The sequence below is a fragment of the Gobius niger genome (assembly GCF_951799975.1).
Source record: "Gobius niger genome assembly, chromosome: 3".
In the NCBI taxonomy this organism is placed as follows: domain Eukaryota; kingdom Metazoa; phylum Chordata; class Actinopteri; order Gobiiformes; family Gobiidae; genus Gobius; species Gobius niger.
In genome coordinates this window covers 1,335,243-1,362,450 of record NC_136854.1, presented here as the reverse complement: position 1 = coordinate 1,362,450, position 27,208 = coordinate 1,335,243, and the positions used below count along the sequence as shown (strand labels likewise).

The following is a 27,208-nucleotide window of genomic DNA, read 5'->3' as shown; positions in this document are numbered from 1 at the left end:
TTCAGTTCGATCGGCTTTAGGGTCAGTTCTGTCACACGTGAAGCAAAAGCAGAGAATGTAAAGTGAGTAACTCTCAAAGCCTCGGGGCAAAAAGACAATGTTTAACACTACGTACAGAGACATTTATTCTAACGTCTCAGATGAACTCAGGAAACACCGGCTCATTCCATTATTCAGACTTTATACAGAGAAGAAGATCCTTACGGCCTATCCCAGAGACACCACTTACAAAGATATTTTAGTGATCAGGAAGCAAAACAAATACATCACAAATGTTTCTCACGTCTTTGTCCAACACTTTTGTTCATTCGAGTTTCAGTATTTCATATTTGACAATATAAAATAGTGAAAAAACAAAGGCAAATAGTAAAGGAACGTTATTCAGCACAAAGCAAAAAAGTAAGGCTCAAACAGTCGCTCAGCAGTGAGTGCAGTTTGGACACAGTGATCAGGAAGAGCTCGGTGTTGATTACTTTGTCTCCACAGCTGAGATGATCAGAGGAGCTGAGTTTGTTCCTATGTCACAGTTACAGGGATGAAAACATGGAAAGAGTTTCTCCCTGAAGCTGCAGCCAGTGAAGGAGAAGAGGAGACCTGCAGAATCTACGTCATAAAAGGAGACCAGACCTGCTCCATAGTCCACAAACACCCCGACCTTCTGAGGAGGCCTCTGTGGAGACAGGGGGACACGAGGGTCGGTACAAGCGCAGTACTGATCTCTGTTTCTTAACGCGATGGTCCAGAATCCGTTCTTCGGGCTCAGACTGATCTTTCCTTTCCTGTTCACAGACTCTCGGGCGACTCCTAAAGTCCACTTAGTTTTCCCTTTGACCTGAACCTCAAAGTAGAACCTGCTGGAGGAGAAACTCTGTTTTCCTAAAACAATAACATATGTATCAAACCTCTGAGGAGAGTCTGGGAGCTGCTTCCAAACATCAGTGTGATGAACCTCTTTGAGATGTTTAGACAGAACCAGCTCAGGGTGAGCAGAGTCTGGGTCCAGAGTGACGTCCACAGCAAACGTCTGAACTCTCCTCAGTTGCTCCTTTTTGGGCAGTTGTTTAAAGACGTTGTTGATCTTCTGTGAGAGACTTGTCTCCAGCTCAGACAGAGCTCGGGCCGCACTGCCCTCACACGTCTGCGGCTCAAAGCTCACGCTGCTCCAGTCCTTCAGGCCAGCAGGGGGCAGTGCAGGGCAGCGCTGTAGAAAGTGGAGGGGGTCTGTAGAGAGTGAGAGCTGCTGGGCCTCAGTGCTGCTCTTCTCCAGCTCACACATCTCCTGCTGCAGCTGTTGGATCAAGGCCTGAGCGCGCTCCTTATATTTAGAAAAACTTTGTTCCAGGACTTTGGTGTGATGGTCCAAACATCTCTGCACAGACTCCATGATGTCACTGAAGACCTTCACCATCTGCTGTGTCTCTCTCTGAGCCTCTCTCTCACTGAGCTCCAGGGCAGCTGTGATCTCCTGGACCTTCAGCCTCCTCTGCTCCACCAGACGTTGGCTCTCAGCCACAGTCTGCTGCAGAGAGACCTTCTCCTGCTCAAACGCCTCCTTCAGAGGAACCAGTGTGTGGTTCTTGTGCTCCAGGACCGAACACATCATGCAGACGGCCTCATGATCAGTGCTGCAGTAAAGCTCCAGCAGCCGGTCGTGTGCGAGACACATCCTGTCCTCCAGGTCATCCACAGGCTCCATCAGCTGGTGTCTCTTCAGTCTGGGCGCGCTCAGATGAGGCTGGAGGTGGCTCTCACAGAACGAGGACAGACAGACCAGGCAGGACTTCACTGCCTTCAGTTTGGGCTCAGAGCAGACGTCACACTGGACTTCACTGAAGTTGGGCATGTGGTCCATAGATCTGCTCGTCTTCTCCAGTTTGGCCTGTGAAACCACCTCAGAGAGTAAGGTGTTGGTCTTGAGCTGTGGTCTGGTGGTAAAGACCTCTTTACACAGGGGGCAGAAGCAGCTCTCACTGGAGTCCCAGACCTGAGAGATGCAGCGTTTGCAGAAGTTGTGTCCACATGGAGTGGAGACGGGCTCAGAGAACACCTCCAGACAGATGGAGCACAGGAACTGCTCCTCAGAGCTGCTCTGGGTCGACGAGGCCATTTCTGAAAAACATTTGGGACAAGTTTAAACTTCCCTCCGCCACCAACTCCAGGCTCATCTCACCGCTGAACCAGAGAGAGTCTGGTGACCGTGGCATCAACTACATTTCCAAGATGAACAAACATAAGCCAACAGTCGGCAGAGTGAACCAATCACTGAAGGGCATCTGTCCTTGTGTTAGTTCTATGTTGATTTTCACACACGATTTTTAATCACGAAACTCACCTACTGTCGGTGTGTTTTTGGTCATTTACCTCCAAATGGAAAAAGCTCTTTCTCTCTCCCGTGCACCATCTGTAGATTGTTACTGAGGGAGCTCCGCCTCCCATGAGCGACGCTGCTCACGAGCAACACGTGACATAAATGATCTGATGCACAGGCTCATTTCAGTTTTCTACTGTTCCCAGACTGACTTCCCTCTGTATAAGAAAACACACAGGAGGATCATTCTGGTCTTAACCCCGTTAGAGGAGGAGCTGAGTCCTCCTGAAGGAGAGACACACAGGCCACACTGAACCGAGCACATTTCCTCCAGCTTTACCCCAATCCAAAAGCTTCTGGAAAAAAGGTGTGAAAATAGCAACAAAACTGAGACGAAAACAGTGATGGAAAAGTGACGAAAAATTGATGAAAAAGTGGCAAAAATGTCACAAAAAAAGAAATTGACAAAGCGCTAGGCCTGGAGAATACGGCACTGGCCAAAGTAATAGAGGAGACAATGGCAAAATACTTCAGAGAGTCTGAGGAAAAGTCCGAGGCTCGGCACAACAGACTGGAAAAGCGCCTGGACAGTATGCAATCGACGATTGCCCGGCATACCGAAGAAATTAAAACATTACGCACAGACACCTCCAGGCTGCATGAGCGCATGGTACAGGCGGAGGAGGCGGCAAAAGAAAACTCAAAACAACTGCAGTTTTTCACTGCTAAAATGACCGAAATGGAGGACCGTGCACGCAGGAACAATTTGCTGATTCTCAACTTGAAGGAGGGTGTGGAAACCACGAACACCTTGGCTTACCTGAAGGAGATGCTCCCAAAATGGTTCCCTGGCCTAGCGTCCGCGCCACCGGAGCTCATGCGGGCGCACCGGCTTGGTAAACCTCCAGCGGCGGCGGGGAAGGGACTGCGGCCGCGGCCCCTAATCATCAACTGCCTACGATTCACCGAAAGAGACGTCTTACTGAAAGAAGCTCGGAAGAGTCCTCCAGAGGTTGCGGGAATGGTCCTGAAGTTTGCTGCAGACTACAGCGAGCACACATCCAAACGTCGGAGAGCTTGCTATAAACCAATGCACGAGGCGCGCGTCAAGGGATTTGACGCCTTTCTCCTGTACCCTGCCACTATCAAGCTCCAACGGGGAAACAACAGCTACACCTTCGAGGAACCAAGGGACGCGGAGAAGTTTGTGGACTCTCTTGGAAACGACTAAACGACCTGCGCTCAGTGCGCGCATCTGCAAGGGTAAGCAACAGCAAGACGGAATGTTATGTACTCTCATAAACTAAGCGCTGTTCGCTTTTCTTTTCTTCTCTCTTTTTTTTTCAACCTAGTAGTAGCCTAGTGCTAGCCTTGAGTTGCTCTGTTTTTGTTTTGCCTGTCGCGGCTGTGTAGCATTATGAACGGTTTAAAGACTATGAAAAGCAGCTCGTGTCTCTACAATTTGCTTATTTTAAAACCAGGGCTGCCCGAATGGCAGTTTTTTCCCTCTCTTTATGTATTTTTTACTGTATTAATATGTATATGGGTATATATGTGTGTATATATATAGCCTACTATATATATATTTTTTTCTCCTTTTTCTATCACAATGGATTTCAGTACTTTAAATTCACAAAGCACTACTTGTAAATGAGGAGGGAGGGGTGGGGACTAGGCTTTGTCCATGACAGCTGGTACAAACTTTGGGGTGGGTTTGATGGGACAACAGAGGTCTCTTTCAAGCATTTTTGTCATTCTTGCTATGTGTTTGTTTGTTTGTTTGTTCTGTTTTTTTTTTGTTTTTTTTTTGTTTTTTTTGTTTTTTGGGGGGGGGGGACCCTGTCCAGGTCCTTTTTTTTATTGCTTATACAATATCATACAAAGACTTATATCAATAAATGGATAAAATAAATGTACTCTCTCTGAATGCCCGTGGCTTGAATTCCCCTCAAAAACGTGCAAGCGTTTTAGATTTCCTGCACAAGAAAAATACACAATTTGCATTTAAACAAGAAACACATTTTTTAGAAAAGGATGTATTTAGATTCCAAAACAAACACTATAACGTAGTTGCTGCCTCCTGCCACACTAAAAAGAACAGAGGTGTTTTGATTGCAATTAGAAGGAATGTATCCTATACAAACTTGGGCACTGGGGGCAGTAAAGACGGCCGCATTACTTATTGCAAAATTTTATATAATGGAACTAAAATCGCATTAGTTTGTGTATATGCCCCAAATTCTTTTGATAAACAGTTCTACAACATGTTGAACTCTATTTTGTTAGACCTTCCTGATCACCATCTTTTGATTGGGGGTGACTTCAATGCTGTGTGGCTCCATTCCATTGACAGAACGGGGCAAAATGAAAGCGGTGACCAGAAAATGGCTTCTTGTGAATTACATAAGTTAGTTGATGAATATGGTCTGTGCGATGCATGGCGACTTATGAATCCCCAAGCCAGAGAATTTTCCTTTTACTCTGCACGCCACAAGACATTCTCAAGAATTGATTATATTTTCATTTCAAAACCTTTATTCCAAACAGTTTGCTGCAGTGAGATGACTCCTTTTGCGTTAACAGATCATAGAGCGGTGTTCAGCTCATTTTTAATAAACTTGAGTAAACCACGAGCCCCTCGATGGCGATTTAACAGCTCACTATTAAATAATCACGATTTCTTAAAGACACTGTCTGAGGAATTGAAGTTTTTCATGAATGTGAACCAAAAATCAGTGAATGATCCTAGAATACTCTGGGAAGCAGTTAAAGGTTGCATCCGGAATACTACTATAAGCTTTGCCTCCCAATTAAATAAAATGAAGAAACTTAGAATTGAGATGATGGAAAAAGAAATTGCGGTTATAGAAGAAGAAATGGTAACTAAAATTACACAAGAAAATACAAAAAAGCGTCAGGAAAAACTTGAACAACTAAGTGATCTGTTAAGGCAAAAGGCTGAATTCCAAATACAGCGGGTACGACAGAAACATTATTTAAATAGTGCCAGACCCAGTCGACTTTTAGCTCTAAAAATTAGAAGCAGTGAACAACTGGCCAACATTGCTGCTATCACAAATGAAGAGGGCACTGTGACCTCAGACCCAGTAGGAATTAATAGTACACTGAAAGATTTCTACAGTAAACTATATACCTCTGAAGTTGTTCACAACGAAAAGGCATGCAGTGAATTTTTAAGTCCTCTTAACCTGTGTAAGCTAACTCCAGAAGCTGCTGGCTCCTTGGTAAAACCAATAACGTTAGATGAATTAAGCAAAGTTGTGAATTCAATGAACAAAGACAGGGCTCCAGGGCTTGATGGGATACCACCAGAGCTTTATGTTACCTTCTGGCCTCAACTTGGCCCGCTATTATTAGAAATGATCAATTATTCAATAACAAAAGGGTCTTTCAGTGATGGTAGCAATGTGGCCATCATTTCATTGCTACTGAAAGCAAATAAACCGCCCACCGATTGCTCCTCCTACCGTCCACTTAGCCTTAGACGTTAAAGCCTTTGCAAAAATTTTAGCTACTAGATTAGGAGATCATATGACTGAATTGATCCACAGCGACCAAACAGGATTTATTAAATCGAGATTAGCTTCTGATAATATTAGACGATTAGTGCATATCATAAATACTTCCTCAACATCTGATAACAAAAACTCTATTCTATCATTAGACGCTGAGAAGGCGTTTGACCGGCTGGAATGGAGCTATCTGTGGGCTGTGCTTCAGCATATGGGTTTTCCAGTGGATTTTATAAACATGGTTAAAACTCTGTATGCTAATCCATCTGCAATTGTGTTGACGGGTAATGTGTGCTCGCCCAGGTTTACTGTATCTCGCTCATCGCGACAGGGCTGCCCCTTATCTCCTCTGTTGTTATGTCTATCTTTGGAGCCAATAGCACAATTACTCAGACAATCAAAGGAAATTGCTCCAATTAAGGTTCATAATACATTTCATTGCATCTCTTTGTACGCAGATGATATCTTAATTTATACAAGTAACCCTTCTGAATCAATACCTTATATTCTTAAAACCTTCGAGTCTTTCGGGAACATCTCTGGATACAAAGTTAACTGGGGTAAATCTGCTTTTATGCCCCTGGGTCTAGCAAGTTTGACTGGATCCTTATGTAACATCCCAACGGTCTCAAACATGAAATATTTGGGAGTTCTTATTAATCCTTCCCTCAATAGGCTGATTGATAACAACTACAAAAAGATGCTGCTGGCCATAGAGAGTGATCTTAAAAGGTGGAGTCCTCTCCCAATGTCATTCCAGGCTCGTCTATCGATTATTAAAATGAATTTATTGCCTCGTGTTAATTTTATCAGTTCCATGATACCCTTAGCACCACCTCAAGGCTACTATAAAAAACTACACTCGCTTATAAACAAATATTTATGGAACCAGAAAAAACCAAGGATTAAAATTTCAACCTTATACAGATTGAAATCATCAGGTGGTGTAGGTCTTCCAAATTTTGAGTGGTACTCTTGGTGCTTTGTATTAAGATCACTCTTTTCATGGTCCAAAACCAACAAGTCAGCAGCGTGGATGCCTATTGAAGAAGAATTAATAAAGCCATATGGTATGCCCAATCTCTTGTATTCTAAATTACCTTTAAAAATAGTTAAAAGCCAATATGGGCCCATTATTGCACATCTTGTATCTGTTTGGAATCAAGTCAACAAACATCTGGGCAAAGACAAAGATTTTTTTCTTCAAACACCAATATTTCATAACTATTCTCTCCTTATTGATAAGACACCTATTTCTTTTCCCACATGGGAACGCAAAGGAGTTCACAATCTAAGAGATATTATAGGACAGCATGGTTTAAGGGAGTTTTATGACATACAAAAATGTTTCAATTTACCAGGCTCCTCTTTCTTTTTTTATTTACAGTTGCGAACTGCTATGCGTTCTTATGGGGTCCCTTGGGGATGCACGCTAAAAAATCATCCTCTCCACACCATTCTGAGCAAAGCAAAAGCCACTGGCATTGTCTCGGACATGTACACATTATTAGTTTGTTCTTCACAAAAAATACTGCCCATTGAACAACTTTGGAAAACGGAATTGAGGGACCACGTGGAGTGGGATTGGAATCACATCTGGTCAAACATCTCTCTCTCTTCAAGAAATCCCAACCACCAAATGATCCATTATAAAATTATTCACCGAGCCTATTTCTATCCTAGGAGACTGCATCTAATGAAATTAAAAGATAATCAATATTGTGATTTCTGTCCAGACAATACCATTGGCACTTTTCTTCATATGGTGTAGCAATGCCCTGGGGTTTTACATTTTTGGGAAAACGTTGCAAAGATGCTCTCAAACATCATGGACAGAGCCATACCCTACACTCCGAGGCTTCTTTTGTTAGGTGATACTTCCAACCTAAATCTGACTATTAATAATCGTAGAATCTTATTAGCCGGCCTTACCGCTGCTCAAAAGATGGTGGTTTGCCGATGGAAGACAGTGCAGCCTCTGACTGTGAGGGAATAGCTCCTGTCCTACAGAGATATCATTCAGTTGGAGCTCTCTGCCGCTCGAATGCATGGAGCAAAAACTGAAAATATCTCATGCTGGTCCAATTTATTAAATACATCCAAACTGGATTAGATTTCACGTTATAAACTACAGTGCCACAATGAACATGTGTTGATGTACTATTTGTTGAAAGAAAGTTTATTACATAATGATATGTACTATATGAATTGTTCAATGTATTGTACATAGCCATATGTATACTGCTATTTCTGTGGATGTCTTTGACGGAGGAAATTAGCACCTTGTATTGCTCAACTGTACATTTTGCTTCACTTATATATGTCAACCTGGACAGGGTTTTATTTTTTTTTATTTTTTTGTTTTGTTTTATTTTTTTTGTTTTATTTTCAGTTTTATTTTTATTTTTCATTTTTTATTTATTTGTCTCTTTTTTTTCCCTCATTTTTGGGGAACTGCTTTTTACGCAGTTTTGAGCCTCTCTGCCCATCATAAGGGAAACGGGATGTGGGTAAAAAAGAAAGGGCTATAAAATGAAAGTGTAACACATGCAAAAAGGTGCAAAATGCCAATGTAATGTTACACTTCAATAAAAAAAATTGATCACAAAAAAAAAAAAGAAATTGACAAAAAAATTTACCACAAAATGACAAAAATGTGACAGAAAATGACCAAAAAAAAAGTTACAATAATGAGTTGAATACCCAACAAAAAAATGATAGTCACTGGGTCATGTGATCATTCAGAAATCATCAGGGAACTTCTAAAGGCAATTGGTTGCCCTCAGAAGTTGATCCCACTTTTCAGTTTTCTATTTATAAAAAAAAAATTCAAAATCAATTGTAAATTTTATTTTGCAATCTTGTGCTTCTATCTTAGTGAGGACACGTATAGACATAATGTATTACCCAGACCCTAACCTTAATCCTAACCCTAATCTAAACCCAAACCTAACCCTAAAACCACATCTTGACCCTCAAACAGTCCTTCAAATCAGTCGGATTTGAAGGACGGCTGGTCGGATTATGGACCTTCAGCCTCGCCCATGATTTATTATATAGATTATAGATTATTTTCTCTTATTCCAAACAAAGTGGAGTGAGTTTGACTCTCACACAAACACAAACAGCCCCAGTTTAATCAGTCACTAAACCTGAGAAAGTCCAACCTCCTCAGATCATGTGATGAAGAGTTTCCTCTGACTGTTGTTACAGGCCGTGTGCTGCAGAGGAACAGACGCAGAAAGTCATGCTGGGCTTCAGTTTGTGGAAACAAGTTTAAACAGATTCAATCTAGGGAATCAGGCCGTGATTCAGAGTTTATACAAAGAACTGTAGAAGAGTTCTTACCAGAGAGTCCTGAGGCGCAGACGGAGGAAACACCGAGCCTCCAGTGAACACAGCTCTGAAGGAAATGGAACTTCCTCTTCTTTAGAGACATGTGACTCAGAGAGAGGAGGGTCCAGTTCTAAACCAGGAAGTGCTGAGGCGCAGCTGATGTCAACTCACAACTAACAGCTCCATAAAGTCAGGGAAGAAAGATAAGACTTCATTCTGATAAAGACAAGTCAACTTTATTTATTTTACACCTGAAGTTCAACAACAGACAAAAACAATTGGTATAATTCAGGGTTTAAACAGGCAGAAGCATTTCAAACTAAATACTTTTTAATGCCCAAAAACTACATTTTAAAGCCACAAATGCAAAAAAAAAGGTGCATATTTCATTTAAAATGTAAAACATTTCATCACACAAAGGAAAGAGAAACTTTTGTCAAAATATTGTGGTCGACTTCAGCTAAAACTTCCCTGAATATGTTTCAGACCAATTATAATTTTTTTTTTATAGAAACTTACACAGAAGAAAATTGAGATTTAATTCCAGTTTTAATCCAATGAAATGATATTTCGGGCCTTGATGACGTTTCCTCCTCAAAAACACACCTGGTCTAGAGTTGAGCCATTTGTTTGAGTGGAGCCGTTATATTTAGTCCATCTCTCCGGTTCTCGGGCAGAAAATAAAAAGCTCTGAGCGGATCTTGTTACAGACGTTTGTTGAACAAACCACCTTTCAACGAAAACTGGACCCAAGTGAGTTCCTGCACCATGTTCCCCACAGACAGGACTGACTGAGGAGAATCAAACATCACTGATCAAAGAGAGAATCAATCAGATCCGGAGACGATGATGTCACGGGATAATCATCACACAGTATCACACAGTATCACACAGTATCACACAGTATCACACAGTATCATACACTATCACACAGTATCATACAGTATCATACAGTATCACACAGTATCACACAGTATCATACAGTATCATACAGTATCACGCCGTATCACACAGTATCACACCGTATCACACAGTATCACACCGTATCACACAGTATCACACCGTATCACACAGTATCACACAGTATCACAATGTATCACACAGTATCACACAGTATCACACAGTCTCATACAGTATCATACAGTATCATACAGTATCACACAGTCTCATACAGTATCATACAGTATCATACAGTATCACACAGTCTCATACAGTATCATACAGTATCATACAGTATCACACAGTATCACGCAGTATCACACCGTATCACGCCGTATCACGCCGTATCAGACAGTATCACACCGTATCGCGCCGTATCGCGCCGTATCGCGCCGTATCGCGCCGTATCGCGCCGTATCGCGCCGTATCGCGCCGTATCACGCCGTATCACGCCGTATCACGCAGTATCACGCAGTATCACGCAGTATCACGCCGTATCACGCAGTATCACGCAGTATCACGCCGTATCACGCCGTATCACGCCGTATCACGCAGTATCACGCAGTATCACGCAGTATCACGCAGTATCACACAGTATCACACAGTATCACACCGTATCACACCGTATCACACCGTATCACACCGTATCATACAGTATCACACAGTATCACACAGTATCACACAGTATCATACAGTATCACACAGTATCACACCGTATCACACCGTATCACACAGTATCACACAGTATCATACAGTATCACGCAGTATCACGCCGTATCACGCCGTATCACGCAGTATCACGCCGTATCACGCCGTATCACGCCGTATCACGCAGTATCACGCAGTATCACGCAGTATCACGCAGTATCACACAGTATCACACAGTATCACACCGTATCACACCGTATCACACCGTATCACACCGTATCATACAGTATCACACAGTATCACACAGTATCACACAGTATCATACAGTATCACACAGTATCACACCGTATCACACCGTATCACACAGTATCACACAGTATCACACAGTATCACACAGTATCACACCGTATCACACAGTATCACACAGTATCACACCGTAGTTATTGTCCTCAATGACGGCTGCAGATGAGTTCTTCCTGAGTCACTGAAGGCGGCACTTCTCGCTCAGATCAGTCTCCACATCCTTCTCCACAGCGGAGATGATCAGAGGAGCTGAGTTTATTCCTTCTTCATTTGGACAGGGATCAAAATAAGGAAAGAGCTTCTCCCTGAAGCTGCAGCCAGTGAAGGAGTAGAGGAGATCTGTAGAATCTACGTCATAAAAGGAGACCAGACCTGCTCCATAGTCCACAAACACCCCGACCTTCTGAGGAGGCCTCAGTGGGGACAGGGGGACAAGAGAGTCATCTTCTTCTTCTTCTCCTTCTTCTTCTTCATCCTCATATTCATAAACATCATCTTCATTATTATCTTTACCATCATCATCTTCACCATCATCATCTTCACCATCATCATAATCAACATCATCGTCATTATCTCCATCATCTTCTTCACCAAAGTTATATACATCACCAATATCTTCTTCATCATCATCATCTTCATCTTCTTCATCTTCTTCATCATCTTCATCATCTTCATCATCTTCAAGAGCTTTGTACTTATCTCCATCTCTCAACCAAATGGTCCAGAATCCGTTCTTCGGGCTCAGACTGATCTTTCCCTTCCTGTTCACAGACTCTCGGGCGACTCCTAAAGTCCACTCAGTTTTCTCTTTGACCTGAACCTCAAAGTAGAACCTGCCTGAGGAGAAACTCTGTTTCCCTAAAACTATAGCACATGTATCAAACCTCTGAGGAGAGTCTGGGAGCTGCTTCCTCACATTAGCATCACCACAGTGAACTTGTTTGAGATCTTCAGACAGAACCAGATTAGGATAAGCAGAGTCTGGGTCCAGAGTGACGTCCACAGCAAACATCTGAACTCTCCTCAGCTCAGCCTTTGGAGTCATTTGTCCAAAGACGTTGTTAAACTCCTGTGAGAGCCTTGTCTCCAGCTCAGACAGAGCTCGGGCTGTACTGCCCACACACGTCTGCGGCTCAAAGCTCACGCTGCTCCAGTCCTTCAGGCCAGCAGGGGGCAGTGCAGGGCAGCGCTGTAGAAAGTGGAGGGGGTCTGTAGAGAGTGAGAGCTGCTGGGCCTCAGTGCTGCTCTTCTCCAGCTCACACATCTCCTGCTGCAGCTGTTGGATCAAGGCCTGAGCGCGCTCCTTATGTTTAGAAAGACTTTGTTCCATGACTTTGGTGTGATGGTCCAAACATCTCTGCACAGACTCCATGATGTCACTGAAGACCTTCACCATCTGCTGTGTCTCTCTCTGAGCCTCTCTCTCACTGAGCTCCAGGGCAGCTGTGATCTCCTGGACCTTCAGCCTCTTCTGCTCCACCAGACGCTGGTTCTCAGCCACAGTCTGCTGCAGAGACACCTTCTCCTGCTCAAATGCCTCCTCCAGAGACAACACCTCATGGTTCTTGTGCTCCCGAAAGGCACACATGGTACAGACACAGCTCTGATCAGTGCTGCAGTAGAGCTCGAGCGGCCGGTCGTGTGTGGGACACATCCTGTCCTCCAGGTCGTCCACAGGCTCCATCAGCTGGTGTCTCTTCAGTCTGGGCGCGCTCAGATGAGGCTGGAGGTGGCTCTCACAGAACGAGGACAGACAGACCAGGCAGGACTTCACTGCCTTCAGTTTGGGCTCAGAGCAGACGTCACACTGGACTTCTCCAGGTTTGGACACTCGCTTTGACCCAAGTTCTTCTTCTAGTTTCCACTGAGAAACCACCTCAGAGAGTAAGGTGTTCTTCTTGAGCTGTGGTCTGATGGTAAAGACCTCTTTACACAGGGGGCAGAAGCAGCTCTCATTGGAGTCCCAGGTCTGAGAGATGCAGCGTTTGCAGAAGTTGTGTCCACATGGAGTGGAGACGGGCTCAGAGAACACCTCCAGACAGATGGAGCACAGGAACTGCTCCTCAGAGCTGCTCGGGGTCGAAGACGCCATTTCTGAAAAACATTTGGGACAAGTTTAAACTTCTCCTGTTCACGTCATTGTTCCACATTTAAAACACGTGACGTAAATAAACAAATTTGATTAATGGGTTTCTTTTCTGTTGATGCCATTGTTGTTGTGGGTCCCAGACTGATCCTTCTACAGAGCCTCTCGTTAGTATTCATACACCTTGAACTTTTGCACATTTTGTCATGTTTACAACTCTAAACATAAAGCTTTTATTTTGATTTTTTCACCGAACGTTCACACACAAGTAACAGACACCTGTGAAGTGAAAGCATGATTCTGTTATTTTTCAAAAAATAGAAAAGTGAAAAGTGGGGCGTGCATAAGTATCATACAGCATTTTCTGAGTGCATTAAATTGCCTTTAAAACATTTCTAATGACTCCAGAATGTTCACACTAGGGCTAACGGTTAAATAGAGGCACCTGTGTGTAATCTACTCTCAGTGTAATTACAGCTGTTCTTTCAGGCCCTCAGAGCTGTGGTCGGAGTGTATTGGTCACTAAACAACATCATGAAGGTCAAGGAGCACCAGAGAGGTCAGGGATAAAGCTGTGGAGAAGTTTAAAGCAGCGTTAAGTTATACAAAGATTTCCCAAGATTTAAACATCTCCCGGAGCAACTGTTCAATCCATCATTCAGAAATGGAAAGAGTAAAGCACCACTGCAAACTTACCAAGACACGGTCGTTCACGTAAACTAACAAACTGAACAAGGAGACACTGGTCAGAAATACAACCAATTGCCCCATGATAACTCTGGAGGAGCTGTGAAGTCCTGCTGCTGAGCTGGGGGAATCTGTACATGGGACAACTATAAGTCGTATCTACCCAAATCTGGCCTTCATGGACGAGTGGAAGAAGAAAGCCATTATTGAAAGGAGGCCATAAGAAATCCTGTTTGAAGTTTGTAGAAGTCATATGGAGGACACAGCTCCATGTGGAAGAAGGAGCTTTGGTCAGATGAGACAAACGTTATGTATGGAGCAAACCTGACACTGCTCATCGTCCTGAGTGCACCATCCCCAGTGTCAAATATACGGGGGGAGCATCATGCTGTGGGGCTGCTTTTCCTCAGCGGGGACTGGGGAGACTGTAAGAATAGTTGGGAAGATGGATGGAGCCAAATACAGGGACATTTTGGAGGAAAACCTGCTCGACTGTCTAGGTGACGTCAAGGCTTGGTTAGCGCAGAATTTTTTTAAACTGAATGAGGGAAAAACAGAAATGATAACATTTGGATCTACCCTCATGGACTTGGGATCTCTACTAAATTATTTGCGTCCCAAAGTCACCAGCCTTGGCGCCACTATAGACAGTGATTTTAAATGTGATAAACAGATCAATGGCATTTTAAAATCGGGTTTTTATCATCTTCGTCTTTTATCCAAAGTTAAGTTATTTATTTTTGATTGAGTTTTATTCTTATTTATAGTTTTTAATGTGTTTTTAATTATATTTATTCTTTTAAACTGTTTTATTCATATTTATTGTTTTACACTCATATAGCGGTAGAGCTCATTTGTATTGTTTTGATTTTATTGATTGTGCTGCATGTGCAGCACTTTGGAAACGTTTTGTTGTTTAAATGTGCTATATAAAGAAAGTGGATTGGATTGGACATTTTGGAGGAAAACCTGCTGGAGAGAGAAGAGAACTGAGGCTGGGGCGGAGATTCACCTTCAGCAGGACCAGGGCCGTAGCCAGGGTTTAAAAAACAGTGAGGTCCGGATAATTCTTTAAACCGGGGGGTCTGGGGGTCCTCCCCCAGGAATTTTTTAAAGATTCAGATATAATTTCCTGTATTTTAAGTGATCAAAAACACTTTTGTCTCATCCTTGAGCCATTTTCAAAAATGTCTTTTTGTTGCACCGTTTGGGACTAGGAGCCTGAGTGAATGTAGTGAGTGAGTGGATGGTGTTGGACATGCAGATGGTGCAGACTGGCCTCACTTCCATCAGTCTGCCCCAGGGCAGTGGGTGCAGCCGTGCACGAGTCACGTACCCCCTACTTTGACATGATGAATATCACAAAACAAAATATCTATTTAACATCTATTTCATCCATTATTACTGTGAAGCAGGTTTTCCAAACAGTTTTACTCGCCTGAGTGAGAGGCAATAAGAAGGTCTTGTCCTAAATAAATACTGAAATATTACATGAAAATTGTTTTGAAAACGAGGCTGTGGGTGTGAATGGGTAAAGCTGAGGGTTCTGCTTTGGCTCATTCGGAACATCAGACTCTGGTTTGGACACTGTGCTCTGGCCCCGCCCCCTCTGCGACGCCCTCACTGTCAAACCACTGGAGCTACAAAGGTGAATGCGCTGGTTTAAGCTCATTAAAGCGAAGATCATTTACACGCAGGACAATCTTTGCATGAGACAGAAACAAAGTGAGCAGCAGAGGAGGAGGCGATGATGAGGCACAGACGCTTCTCCTTCTCCTCTCGCTCCTCAGATCAGAATGAGGAAAACTCCTGTTGTAAATCGAGGTCACCGTGACAGCGCGCGCACTGGCTCCTCCCTCTTTATGACAGAGCATAGAAATTGCATCTGGATCAAACTTTGGCGCGGTTCATGCTAAAGGCGCTGCTGCTGTAGTGAGGCTGACGCACAGCCGCGCCCCCGCCTCCAAAGAGTTTTACGCACTCGGGTCCAAAGCGGCTCATGAGATCCGGTTTTAGAGTGGATACGTTTAGGTTCAGAACAAGCTCATCCACGTCTGAACTAGAGGCTCTTCCGCCTGTAGAAGCGCGTGTTTACAACATTCATTTGCGCAGGATTCAATGTGTAAAAAAAAAAAACTAAAATTTTAACCGAGGTCAGGACCTCTGTGACCTCAATGGTAGATACGGCCATGAGCAGGACAATGACCCGAAACACAAAGATAAATCTACAAAAACAAACATATTAATGTGTTAGAATGGCCCAGTCAAAGTCCTGACCTGAATCCTGTTGAAAATCTGTGGAATAATCTGAAAACTGCTGTTCACAAACGCTCTCCTTCTAATGTGACAGAGCTTGAGTTGTTTTTTAAAGAGGAATGGGCTAAAATGTCAGTCTCTACATGAGCTAATCTTATAGAGTCAAACACCAGAAGACTTGCTGCTATTATTGCAGTAAAAGACTTGCAGTAAAATACTTATGCAAGCCCCACTTTTCACTTTTCTATTTTTCGAAAAATAACAGAATCATGTATCATTTTGCTTTCACTTCACAGTTGTCTGTTACTTGTGTGTGAACGTTCAGTAAAAAAATCAAAATAAAATCTTTATGTTTAAGGTTGTAAACATGACAAAATGTGCAAAAGTTGAAGGTGTATGAATACTTTCGAGAGGCTCTGTATTTAGTCTGGGGATCACAGTTCATGTTCTGGTAGGAGAGGTGTGGTTTACGATCGTCCAGAGCCGTTTATTGTGCTGAATGTCTCTCATGCGTCTGCAGTGGCCAGAGCCAATCATATCATCGTATCAGATCACGTATGACGAACCCGCTGTAAACTTTAGAGCTAAACTATTTAGAACACGGCCCGAAGCTTGATCGAAAAATACCGTTGTGTCTGCTGCCGCCATGTTGGATCCGTAAATAAACGTTTTTTTAATCCGTGAACAAGACAAGCTTCCGCATATCAAATAGCTTGTCATCGTCTATGGAGGACCGTGGCTGCCAAAACTATAAATATATACATAAATAAATAAATAAATAAATTTAAAAAATTTGCAAAGAAATGCGTGCAATTATGAGAATAAGTGCATTTATTTCTGTATTTATTTATTTATATATTTATTTATTTCTGTATTTATTTATTTATTTACATATTTATTTATTTTTGTATTTATTTATACATTTATTTCTGTATTTCTCTATTTATTTCTCTATTTCTGTATTTATTTTTGTATTTATTTATTTATTTCTCTATTTATTTATTTCTCTATTTATTTATTTATTTCTGTATTTATTTATTTATTTGTGCATGTATTTATTTATTTCTCTATTTATTTATTTATTTCTGTATTTATTTTTTTATTTATGCATTTATTTATTTATTTCTGTATTTATTTATTTATTTCTGTATTTATTTATTTATTTCTGTATTTATTTCTGTATTTATTTCTGTATTTCTCTTAATGAGATGCAAATCATGGGGTGGGTCGGGATGCCTCTGCTGTAAGCTCATTGGTCAATCTTTTTCCTTGCTCCAGAGCTTGTCCAGCATAGACGGCCATGTTGAGATCACTGTGTTCTCGCTATAGCCATGTCAGAACGAAAAAAAAAAAAAGCATTCTTCCATATGCAGCAATTGCATTGTGTGTGTGTTTTTTAAACAAATAAGTAAATTATCCTTTGCTCTGTGTCGCTGAACAGCCTCCATTTTGGAGTGGTGAACGGTTGCATGTTGGACCTCAAGCATATCTAGTTGGGGACTGCTGTGCTATGTTACTACCCCTTACAACAACTAGTAGCCAAACAAGTCGGAGACTCGAGATAGAAATGGATTCGCTTTGGAGTGAAATTTCTAATGAGCTGAGAAGACTGGCGGACAGGAGAATCTGTAGTGTTGACTATATTATTTTCCGTTTGGATCAGTTACGTAAAGTCCCGTCGCCAGACGTCAGTCTTAAGGCGGCATTAGTACTACTATAAAGAACATATTTTTCGGTATTCGCGTAGCCCTGGCGCACACTGATCATTACATTAAACATAATCAACAGCAAATATGACCAGACCAACTACAGCTGTAACATCAGTCCTCGTGGCGGAAACGTCAGTAGGCCTACATGCGTTTCTCCGAGCTGAGCCTCCTCATCAACACATCCTTCTACTCAGACTTGAACTTATGAGTGAGGTCCTTTTCAAAAGCAGCTGAATGAGCTGGGCCTTGCGTCTGTGCAGAATACTGCGCCGATGCAACGAAAACACGTTTCTGAGCGTGGAAAACGACCGGACTCTGGGGCTGTAGAACGAGCTCCTGCACCCCCACACTCCCCCCACACACACCCCCACACTCGCGCCACCGTTTGTACCATGAATATGGCTCGGTCAGTGCTGTGGCCGCGTCCACTTTTCAGTCTCTCTCAGCTTCACTAAAGCTCCAGTGTCTGAGTGTAAAACGCACACTTCGAACGCGGGGACTTTTCGGCGGACTTCAGCGCTTTGTAGTAAAACACACAGGAGCACCTGTCACTGTCTTTGCCTCTCACGAGCATCGTGGACTCTCAGGGCGGAGGATGATCGTTGATGCCCCTCTATCATATCACCTATATTTTATTTTGTGCCCAGACAACACGGGAGCCGTGCGCAATTGCGCACGAGCGCAGCTTGGAAGGAACCGTGCCAGAGAAAGAGAGAGAGGGATGAAATGCCGCCTCCGTGCTAGAGGAGGAAATAGTTAGGCTACTTGTTGTGGAGTTTGGGCTGGTCTCTAATCGGGCAGAAAGCGCGAAAGTAACACTGTGCAAATGAGTGATCTTTGCCCAATTTGTAGTGGTTTGTAGTGGGCACACGCATCTTGACAGCATGGCGCTTCTCAGCGCACGCCTGTAATGTACATGTACGCACTTTGCGCGAGAGAGCTCGTCGCATGCGGTGTATTAAACCGATTGAAAGCGCAAAGTAACACTTCGCACATGAGTGATACGTATCTTGGCCGGTTTGTCGTGGTTATCCGGCCATCCTGCATGTTTTCTAGTGGTTATACCCGTCGCTATGGGCTGGCCATACGGGGCCATGCCCGCCCCCCTGACACAGATGTGGTGTAGTAGACTACGTGATACGCAGACATACGCCGTATAACCACGAGAAGGCCTGCAGAACTGCTGTACAACCACTACAAATTGGGCAAAGATCACTCATTTGCACAGTGTTACTTTCGCGCTTTCTGCCCGATTAGACCAGCCCAAACTCCACAAGTAACCTAACTATTTCCTCCTCACGGAGAGAGAGGACCGGCGGCATTTAATCCCTCTCTCTCTTTCTCTGGCACGGTTCCCTCCACGGGAGCCGTGCGCAATTGCGCACGGCTCCCGTGTTGTCTGGGCACAAAATAAAATATAGCTGATATGATAGAGGGGCATCAACGATCATCCTCTGCCCTGAGAGTCCACGATGCTCGTGAGAGACTTTTGGCAAAGGCAGTGACAGGTGCTCCTGTGTATTTTACTACAAAGCGCTGAAGTCCGCCTCACTCATAAGTTCAAGTCTGAGTAGAAGGATGTGTTGATGAGGAGGCTCAGCTCGGAGAAACGCATGTAGGCCTACTGACGTTTCCGCCACGAGGACTGATGTTACAGCTGTAGTTGGTCTGGTCATATTTGCTGTTGATTATGTTTAATGTAATGATCAGTGTGCGCCAGGGCTACGCGAATACCGAAAAATATGTTCTTTATAGTAGTACTAATGCCGCCTTAAGACTGACGTCTGGCGACGGGACTTTACGTAACTGATCCAAACGGAAAATAATATAGTCAACACTACAGATTCTCCTGTCCGCCAGTCTTCTCAGCTCATTAGAAATTTCACTCCAAAGCGAATCCATTTCTATCTCGAGTCTCCGACTTGTTTGGCTACTAGTTGTTGTAAGGGGTAGTAACATAGCACAGCAGTCCCCAACTAGATATGCTTGAGGTCCAACATGCAACCGTTCACCACTCCAAAATGGAGGCTGTTCAGCGACCCAGAGCAAAGGATAATTTACTTATTTGTTTAAAAAACACACACACAATGCAATTGCTGCATATGGAAGAATGCTTTTTTTTTTTTTTCGTTCTGACATGGCTATAGCGAGAACACAGTGATCTCAACATGGCCGTCTATGCTGGACAAGCTCTGGAGCAAGGAAAAAGATTGACCAATGAGCTACAGCAGAGGCATCCCGACCCACCCCATGATTTGCATCTCATTAAGAGAAATACAGAAATAAATACAGAAATAAATAAATAAATACAGAAATAAATAAATAAATACAGAAATAAATAAATAAATACAGAAATAAATAAATAAATACAGAAATAAATAAATAAATAGAGAAATAAATAAATACGTGCAAAAATAAATAAATAAATAGATAAATAAATAAATAAATAAATAAATAGAGAAATAAATAAATATGTAAATAAATAAATATGTAAATAAATAAATAAATACAAAAATAGAGAAATAAATAGAGAAATACAGAAATAAATGTATAAATAAATACAAAAATAAATAAATATGTAAATAAATACAGAAATACAGAAATAAATAAATATATAAATAAATAAATACAGAAATAAATAAATATATAAATAAATAAATACAGAAATAAATGCACTTATTCTCATAATTGCACGCATTTCTTTGCAAATTTTATCTTTTTTAAATTTATTTATTTATGTATATATTTATAGTTTTGGCAGCCACGGTCCTCCATAATGTCTCGCCGTCCCTCCTCCTTCTGTGATTGGTCCAAATCCATGTGAAGATTTTGACCATGGTCCCCAATGATTCGAGCACACGCAGCAGTCTGGCGTTAGCCAGGCAATGCTCTCCCCGTTTCTGCGTAGGTTTTCTCCAGTGTCCCCAACCACCAGGGGCGGATCCAGAAAAAAATCACGGGGTGGCACTTCGCTCCTTATTTAGCGATAAAGTTGTTATAATTCTTTGTTCTGTCAAAAAAGAACTGAGAGTGCACCTGTGTAAGCACCAAGAGCTTCAAAAGCAGATTTATTATACAGCTCTTCACAACGGAAGTAGAAGCTCCATTGATTTGAGTGGGATTCATTCAATACTGACTGTTACCAATGGCAACGGAGTTCGTGCTTGTAACACAGGTCTTTCATATCACTCCGCACGTACGTAGTAAAGGTCACTGTCTCTGTCCCGTCACTGTGAGAGAAGTCGGGGAAAACGCTTGTGAAGTTAACGAGATTCACCACCGTTCCTCCAACTGCACCTTCAGCTCAGTAGCTTCGCTAGCTGCTAGCTTTACTGCTACTAGCCTAGCCAAACGTGCAACGCGCAAACTTTTGGGAACTATTTCCTGCGGAAGTCCTTAAATAAACCTTTGGGCCATAAAAGTGTACGAAGTTTATGTTGTCAAATGGCCGTATCATAAGCGGGATATACATTTATTTATTTATTTTTCAAGTTTGACCGAATGACGAGCACATTTGTGCCATTTCCTTTTTGTAACAAAGTGAAACTGGTCAAATTGAGGATCCAAATATTAAACTTTACGGACCTTCAGGGTCGTCAGAAATGCTCCTGGACGTTTGACATTAAACTTATGTTCATGTGAAGTCCCAGGGGAAAGCAGAGGATTCTATTATGTCATTTTTAATATTTATTGAGGAAATCATTAAAAAGTTTGGGTCCGTTAGACCGAATTACATTTTAACACTTTAAACCTGTAATATTTTAACTTCACTAAAGTAAGAAAATGTATCTGAACCATTTCAAGCGTTTTCTTCATAACCAGAGCCGCTGTGGCTTCAGGACCAATAAATATCAATGAGCCTTAAACATTTCTATGATATCAGCATTAAACTCCCCAGTCCAGACGACAGAAGCTTTTCCTCTGAAGCTCTGTCTCTGAAGCCTCTGTTATTATGGGCTTTGTAATGAAGTGTCACATAAAGCTTTGATCAAAGCGTCTCCACAGGCTTCATCCTTCAAACTGAGGAAGAGGAAAAACACTCACAGCATGTTTAGTCCGGACGACTTACATGTGGAGGATTCCTTTGTCTTTTACACCGACTTTCACACGACTGAGACACTTCTCTGCAGATGTTTCTCTTATTCCAAACAAAGTGGAGTAAGTTTGACTCTCACACAAACACAAACAGCCCCAGTTTAATCAGTCACTAAACCTGACAAAGTCCAACCTCCTCCATGTGATAAGAGTTTTCTCTGACTGTTGTTCCAGGCCGTGTGCTGCAGAGGAACAGACTCACAAACTGCTGAGTCATGTTAGAAACAAGTTTAAACAGATGGAAGCTCAGACATCAGGCCGTGATTCAGAGTTTATACAAAGAACTGTAGAAGAGTTCTTACCAGAGAGTCCTGAGGTGCAGACGGAGGAAACACTGAAGTGAACACAGCTCTGAAGGAAATGTAACTTCCTCTTCTTTAGAGACGTGTGACTCAGAGAGAGGAGGAGGGTCCAGTTCTAAACCAGGAAGTGCTGAGGCGCAGCTGATATCATCCAGTGGGGGGGTCCGCCCCTTTTCACCCGTCTCCAGGACGTGCTAGTGGCAGGCCGTGGTATTGCAGCCAGCAGCCCAAAAAGCCCTTTTTGTCATAGACACTCATGTAAAAGGAGCAGCCTGTAAAATGGTCCACAGGCATCTGGAGTTTCACACTGAGGCAAATATATCCATCCATCCATCCATTTTCTTCCGCTTTATCCGGGGCCGGGTCGCGGGGGCAGCAGTCTCAGCAGAGATGCCCAAACTTCCCGATCCACACACACTTCCTCCAGCTGTTCTGGGGGGACCCCGAGGCGACACCAGGCCAGCTCGGAGACATAGTCCCACCACCGTGTCCTGGGTCTTCCACGAGGCCTTGTCCCACTAGGACATGCCTGGAACACCTCCCGCGGGAGGCGACCAGGAGGCATCCGAAACAGATGCCCGAGCCACCTCAGCTGGCTCCTTTCGACGTGAAGGAGCAGCGACTCTACTCCGAGCTCCTCCCGGGTAGCTGAGCTCCTCACCCGATCTCGGAGGGTGCGCCCAGCCACCCTGCGAAGGAAACTCATTTCGGCCGCTTGTATTCGCGATCTTGTCCTTTCGGTCATTACCCAAATCTCATGACCATAGGTGAGGGTGGGAACGTAGATCGATCGGTAAATCGAGAGCTTTGCCCTCCGACTCAGCTCCCTCTTCACCACGACAGACCGATACAGCGACCGCATCACTGCTGACGCTGCACCGATCCGTCTATCGATCTCACGCTCCATCCGTCCCTCACTCGTGAACAAGACCCCGAGATACTTGAACTCCTCCACTTGAGGTAAGGACTCCCCACCGACCTGGAGAGGGGAAGCCACCTTTTTCCGGTGGAGGACCATGGCCTCGGATTTGGAGGTGCTGATCCTCATCCCGGCCGCTACACACTCGGCTGCAAACCGCCCCAGTGCGTGCTGAAGGTCCTGGTCTGTTGAAGCCAACAGAACAACATCATCTGCAAACAGCAGAGATGAGACTCTGAGGCTCCCAAACCGGACACCCTCCGGCCCCTGGCTGCGCCGAGAAATTCTGTCCATAAAAGTAATGAACAGAACCGGTGACAAAGGGCAGCCCTGGCGGAGACCAACACGCACCGGGAACAGGTCTGACTTACTGCCGGCAATGCGAACCAAGCTCCTGCTGCGGTCATACAGGGAACGGACAGCCCTTAGCAGAGGGCCCCGGACCCCATACTCCCGGAGCACCCCCCACAGGGCACCACGAGGGACGCGGTCGAACGCTTTCTCCAAGTCCACAAAACACATGTGGACTGGTTGGGCGAACTCCCACGAACCCTCGAGCACCCGACGGAGGGTATAGAGCTGGTCCAGTGTGCCACGACCAGGACGAAAACCGCATTGTTCCTCCTGAATCCGAGGTTCAACTATCGGCCGGATCCTCCTCTCCAGCACCCTGGAGTAGACCTTACCGGGGAGGCTAAGGAGGGTGATTCCTCTGTAATTGGAACACACCCTCCGATCCCCCTTCTTAAAGAGAGGGACCACCACCCCGGTCTGCCAATCCAGGGGCACTGTCCCCGACCGCCACGCGATGTTGCAGAGACGTGTCAGCCAAGACAGTCCTACAACATCCAGAGACTTAAGGTACTCAGGGCGAATCTCATCCACCCCCGGAGCCTTGCCACCGAGGAGCTTTCTCACCACCTCGGTGACTTCAGCCCCGGTGATGGGCGAGCCCACCTCCAAGTCCCCAGCCTCTGCTTCCTCATCGGAAGACGTGACGGCGGGGTTGAGGAGGTCCTCGAAGTACTCCTTCCACCGCCCGACGACATCCCCAGTCGAGGTCAGCAGCCCCCCACCCGCACTGTACACAGTGTTGGTGAAGCACTGCTTCCCCCTCCTGAGGCGCCGGATGGTTTGCAAATATATTTCTTTAAAATTACTATTTTTAGGACATGGACTTTTTTTCTTAGTAAAAAAAATGTAAAGCATCAAAAATACATTTTTAAAAGTTTTCTAATGACGTGACGTCACCAGGGCCGTAGACGTGCGCGAGCGTGTGCGTGATGACTCATGAACGAGCAGATTCTCCCTCGTGTGATTTAGCGGCTGAAGTCTGAGCAAAACAAATGAACTGGACTAAAAACAAGGATAAACGACAACTAACAAACATCTCAAGTAAGTTTATGTTTCTCTAAGTCTTTAGCCAAAAACTAAATACGAAATGTATGATGAATATAGCATGTGTTTATAGCATTGGATTATGGTTGATAAGAAACAACTAGTCTACATGTTATTAAATTCATTTCTGAAAATTAAATAATGGCACTAATAACCTGTAACTGTTTTATTAATTAAAAAAATACTAGCAGCATTTAATGTACTTATGTACTTATACCATTATTTGTGTAAGTAGAATGAAACACAAAAAAATGCATGATTTCTGCATCTGTCGTGGATCCAGCACAGTACAGTACAGTACAGTACAGTACAGTACAGTACAGTACAGTACAGCACAGCACAGCACAGTACAGTACAGTACAGATAAATGCTATGTAAAAAACAATTTCTCACATTTTACCAATGAAAATGTAATATAAAACACTTTTGCAGTGCTCATTCTTTGTATTTCAGCCAAACAATTCTAGTTGTGATGTTATACTAGCAAATACAGTGAAGTAACAACTCACAATATCAAGACTTCCAGCACTTACGAAACTTCCCAGAAAAGTGACCGAGCGGAAGTTCATGAGCGCGGTTACGTACGTCCGAACGGCCGCTAAGCGCCCGGTTGTTCCAAGAGCGGCTAAACGAGCTTTTTAAGCCCCGCACTGACAAACTAACCCCCAAAGTCATCGTAGCATCGTAGCTTATTCGCCTGAAATGGCCTTAAAAAAACATTTTGTATTTAAAGAACGATGATATTAAGAGATTTGACCTAAAGCGTAATGGCGTCCGCTCCGCTCTGAAGCTTCGTCGGCAGCCGTGCGCTCACGCTGCTTCACCCACTTGGGCCGTGGGAGCATAGATACAGGTGACGCGTCATACGGCACTTTGGGCCGTTATGGCGGATGAAACTGGAGTCATGCGCCACTGAGCACCTCTATGTAAAGAGACAGGAGCTGGGACAGCAGGCCTCATCCATGTATATAACTCTATGATATCAACTCACAACAAACAGCTCCATAAAGTCAGGGAAGAAAGAGAAGACTTCATTCTGATAAAGACAAGTCAGTGTTTTCCATTTGGAGACTCAACTTTATTTATTTTACACCTGAAGTTCAACAACAGACAAAAACAATTGGTATAATTCAGGGTTTATACAGGCAGAAGCATTTCAAACTAAATACTTTTTAATGCCCAAAAACTACATTTTAAAGCCACAAACGCAGAAAATTGGTGCACTATTATCATAATCAACATCATCTCCATCATCTTCTTCACCATAGTTATGTACATCATCAATATCATCATCATCATCTTCATCTTCAAGAGCTTTGTACTGTAAGAGTTTGTATTTTGACCCGTTTTCCAATGTGTAAAACAAGTGACAGTGTTTCCAGCTGCTAAGAAGTTCTTGCTCCGATTAAATAACACGGTGACCGGAAGTGGTTTCCTCACTTATGGAACGCGGAAAACCCCTATTCTCTAGAGTCGGGTCGTGTAGTGTGGGGGGGTGGTGTAATGTGGGGGGGTCACGACTGGACTGACGTCTGAATCGTGTAGTGTGGGGGTAGAAAGACGCGACTAGACTCCAGTCGTAGGAAATCAAACATGTTTGATTTTGGACGCACGGGAGAAACGTGTGTGATTTTACCGACACAAATGTGAATGACAGAGTGATGTAAAGACAGGAAAACACCGCCGCGCCTCCTTTTTCACTTCTCTGTTAAACCAGTACTAAGTAACTCTTCCCCCTAGAGGCCATAAGCGCAACTGCAGGTGTCGTAGCAAGTTACGATTTTTTAACTTATTAATTGTCTTGGAGAGTAAATACGCTGACAGGAAAGGCGAAGGGAGAGAGGGTTACTGTGCATCCAATTATACAATGGAAATCATTTTTTTCACTCAAACTTGGCAGTAAATACTGTTTAAAGTGACGTTAGCCCGCAGTTAGCTTTGCCCGTTAGCATGTTAGCTTCTCCTTCGTGATTTCATTAGTGTGTATTGCTTTCTCCGGACCGGTGGCAGTCAAGTTGCAAACATGGTTTTCTGTCCAGAGACACCAGGGGGCGATGAAAGACCCTCCAATCATCCCATAAACACTTGTATCACCCCCACAGGGACTACGGAAAGGATTTATTAAGGTAAACACGTTACTTAGTGCTTTAAACCAGCGGCACAAACAACTCATTTCATGGCCACAGCCCCACACACGAAACAGCACAACTTCATATCACCAAAAGTTCACGACTACCACCTTTTCCAGCTACATTTCAACCACGAACAGAGTTTAGCGGCTCTTACTGAGTTTGGAGACGAACTGTTCAGCTTCACCTCGCTGCTAACGGCGGCTAACAGCGGCTAGCCTCCCCGCTTTCTCCTCCGTCTCCTCCGCTGTCTCCTCCATCCTGAGGTCGACGCCCGTCTCCTTTTCTTATTAAATCCACTGAAACACGTCCCGCTTCTTCCTGTCGCCAACTTTTATCCCCATGTGACAGAACTATAGCCCAGTTGAAGCTTGGTAGTAGCAGTAAGCTAGCGCTGCGGTGTTGTGACATTGTTGACACCGTTGACCAATCGGGACACACACGTTATCCCGCGCTCACAAACACAGACCTGTCTTTGTGGATTTGGGCTCAGTTTTGAAGCCGTAGAGACGACAGACGCGCTGTGTTATAAAACATCAGCTGTTTGTCAGAATCGTGTG

The 27,208-nt window shown here is 43.7% G+C and overlaps 1 protein-coding gene across 1 annotated transcript; it reads right to left on the bottom strand.

Moving 5' to 3' along the window:
* Window positions 1-449: 449 nt before the first annotated feature.
* On the bottom strand, window positions 450-22,231 carry LOC306960399 (uncharacterized protein). The gene is made up of 5 exons (XM_079552831.1): window positions 22,203-22,231; window positions 11,746-13,161; window positions 11,262-11,511; window positions 9,190-9,284; window positions 450-2,109 (listed from the first exon to the last, which is right to left on the bottom strand). The coding sequence occupies exons 2-5, from the start codon at window positions 13,157-13,159 to the stop codon at window positions 470-472; spliced, it is 3,399 nt and encodes a 1,132-aa protein (XP_079408957.1). The 5' UTR covers window positions 13,160-13,161; window positions 22,203-22,231; the 3' UTR covers window positions 450-469.
* Between the last annotated feature and the right edge of the window lie 4,977 nt (window positions 22,232-27,208).

Coding starts and splice junctions, on each gene's coding strand:
- LOC306960399 (XM_079552831.1), bottom strand. CDS start 13,159: ATGGCGTCTTCGACCCCGAGCAGCTCTGAGGAGCAGTTCCTGTGCTCC. Junction 11,512..11,745: donor TAAGTACAAAGCTCTTGAAG/ATGATGAAGATG, acceptor AAGAAGAAGAAG/ATGACTCTCTTGTCCCCCTG. Junction 2,110..9,189: donor CTGCGCCTCAGGACTCTCTG/GTAAGAACTCTT, acceptor AATGTTTTTCAG/AAATGGCCTCGTCGACCCAG.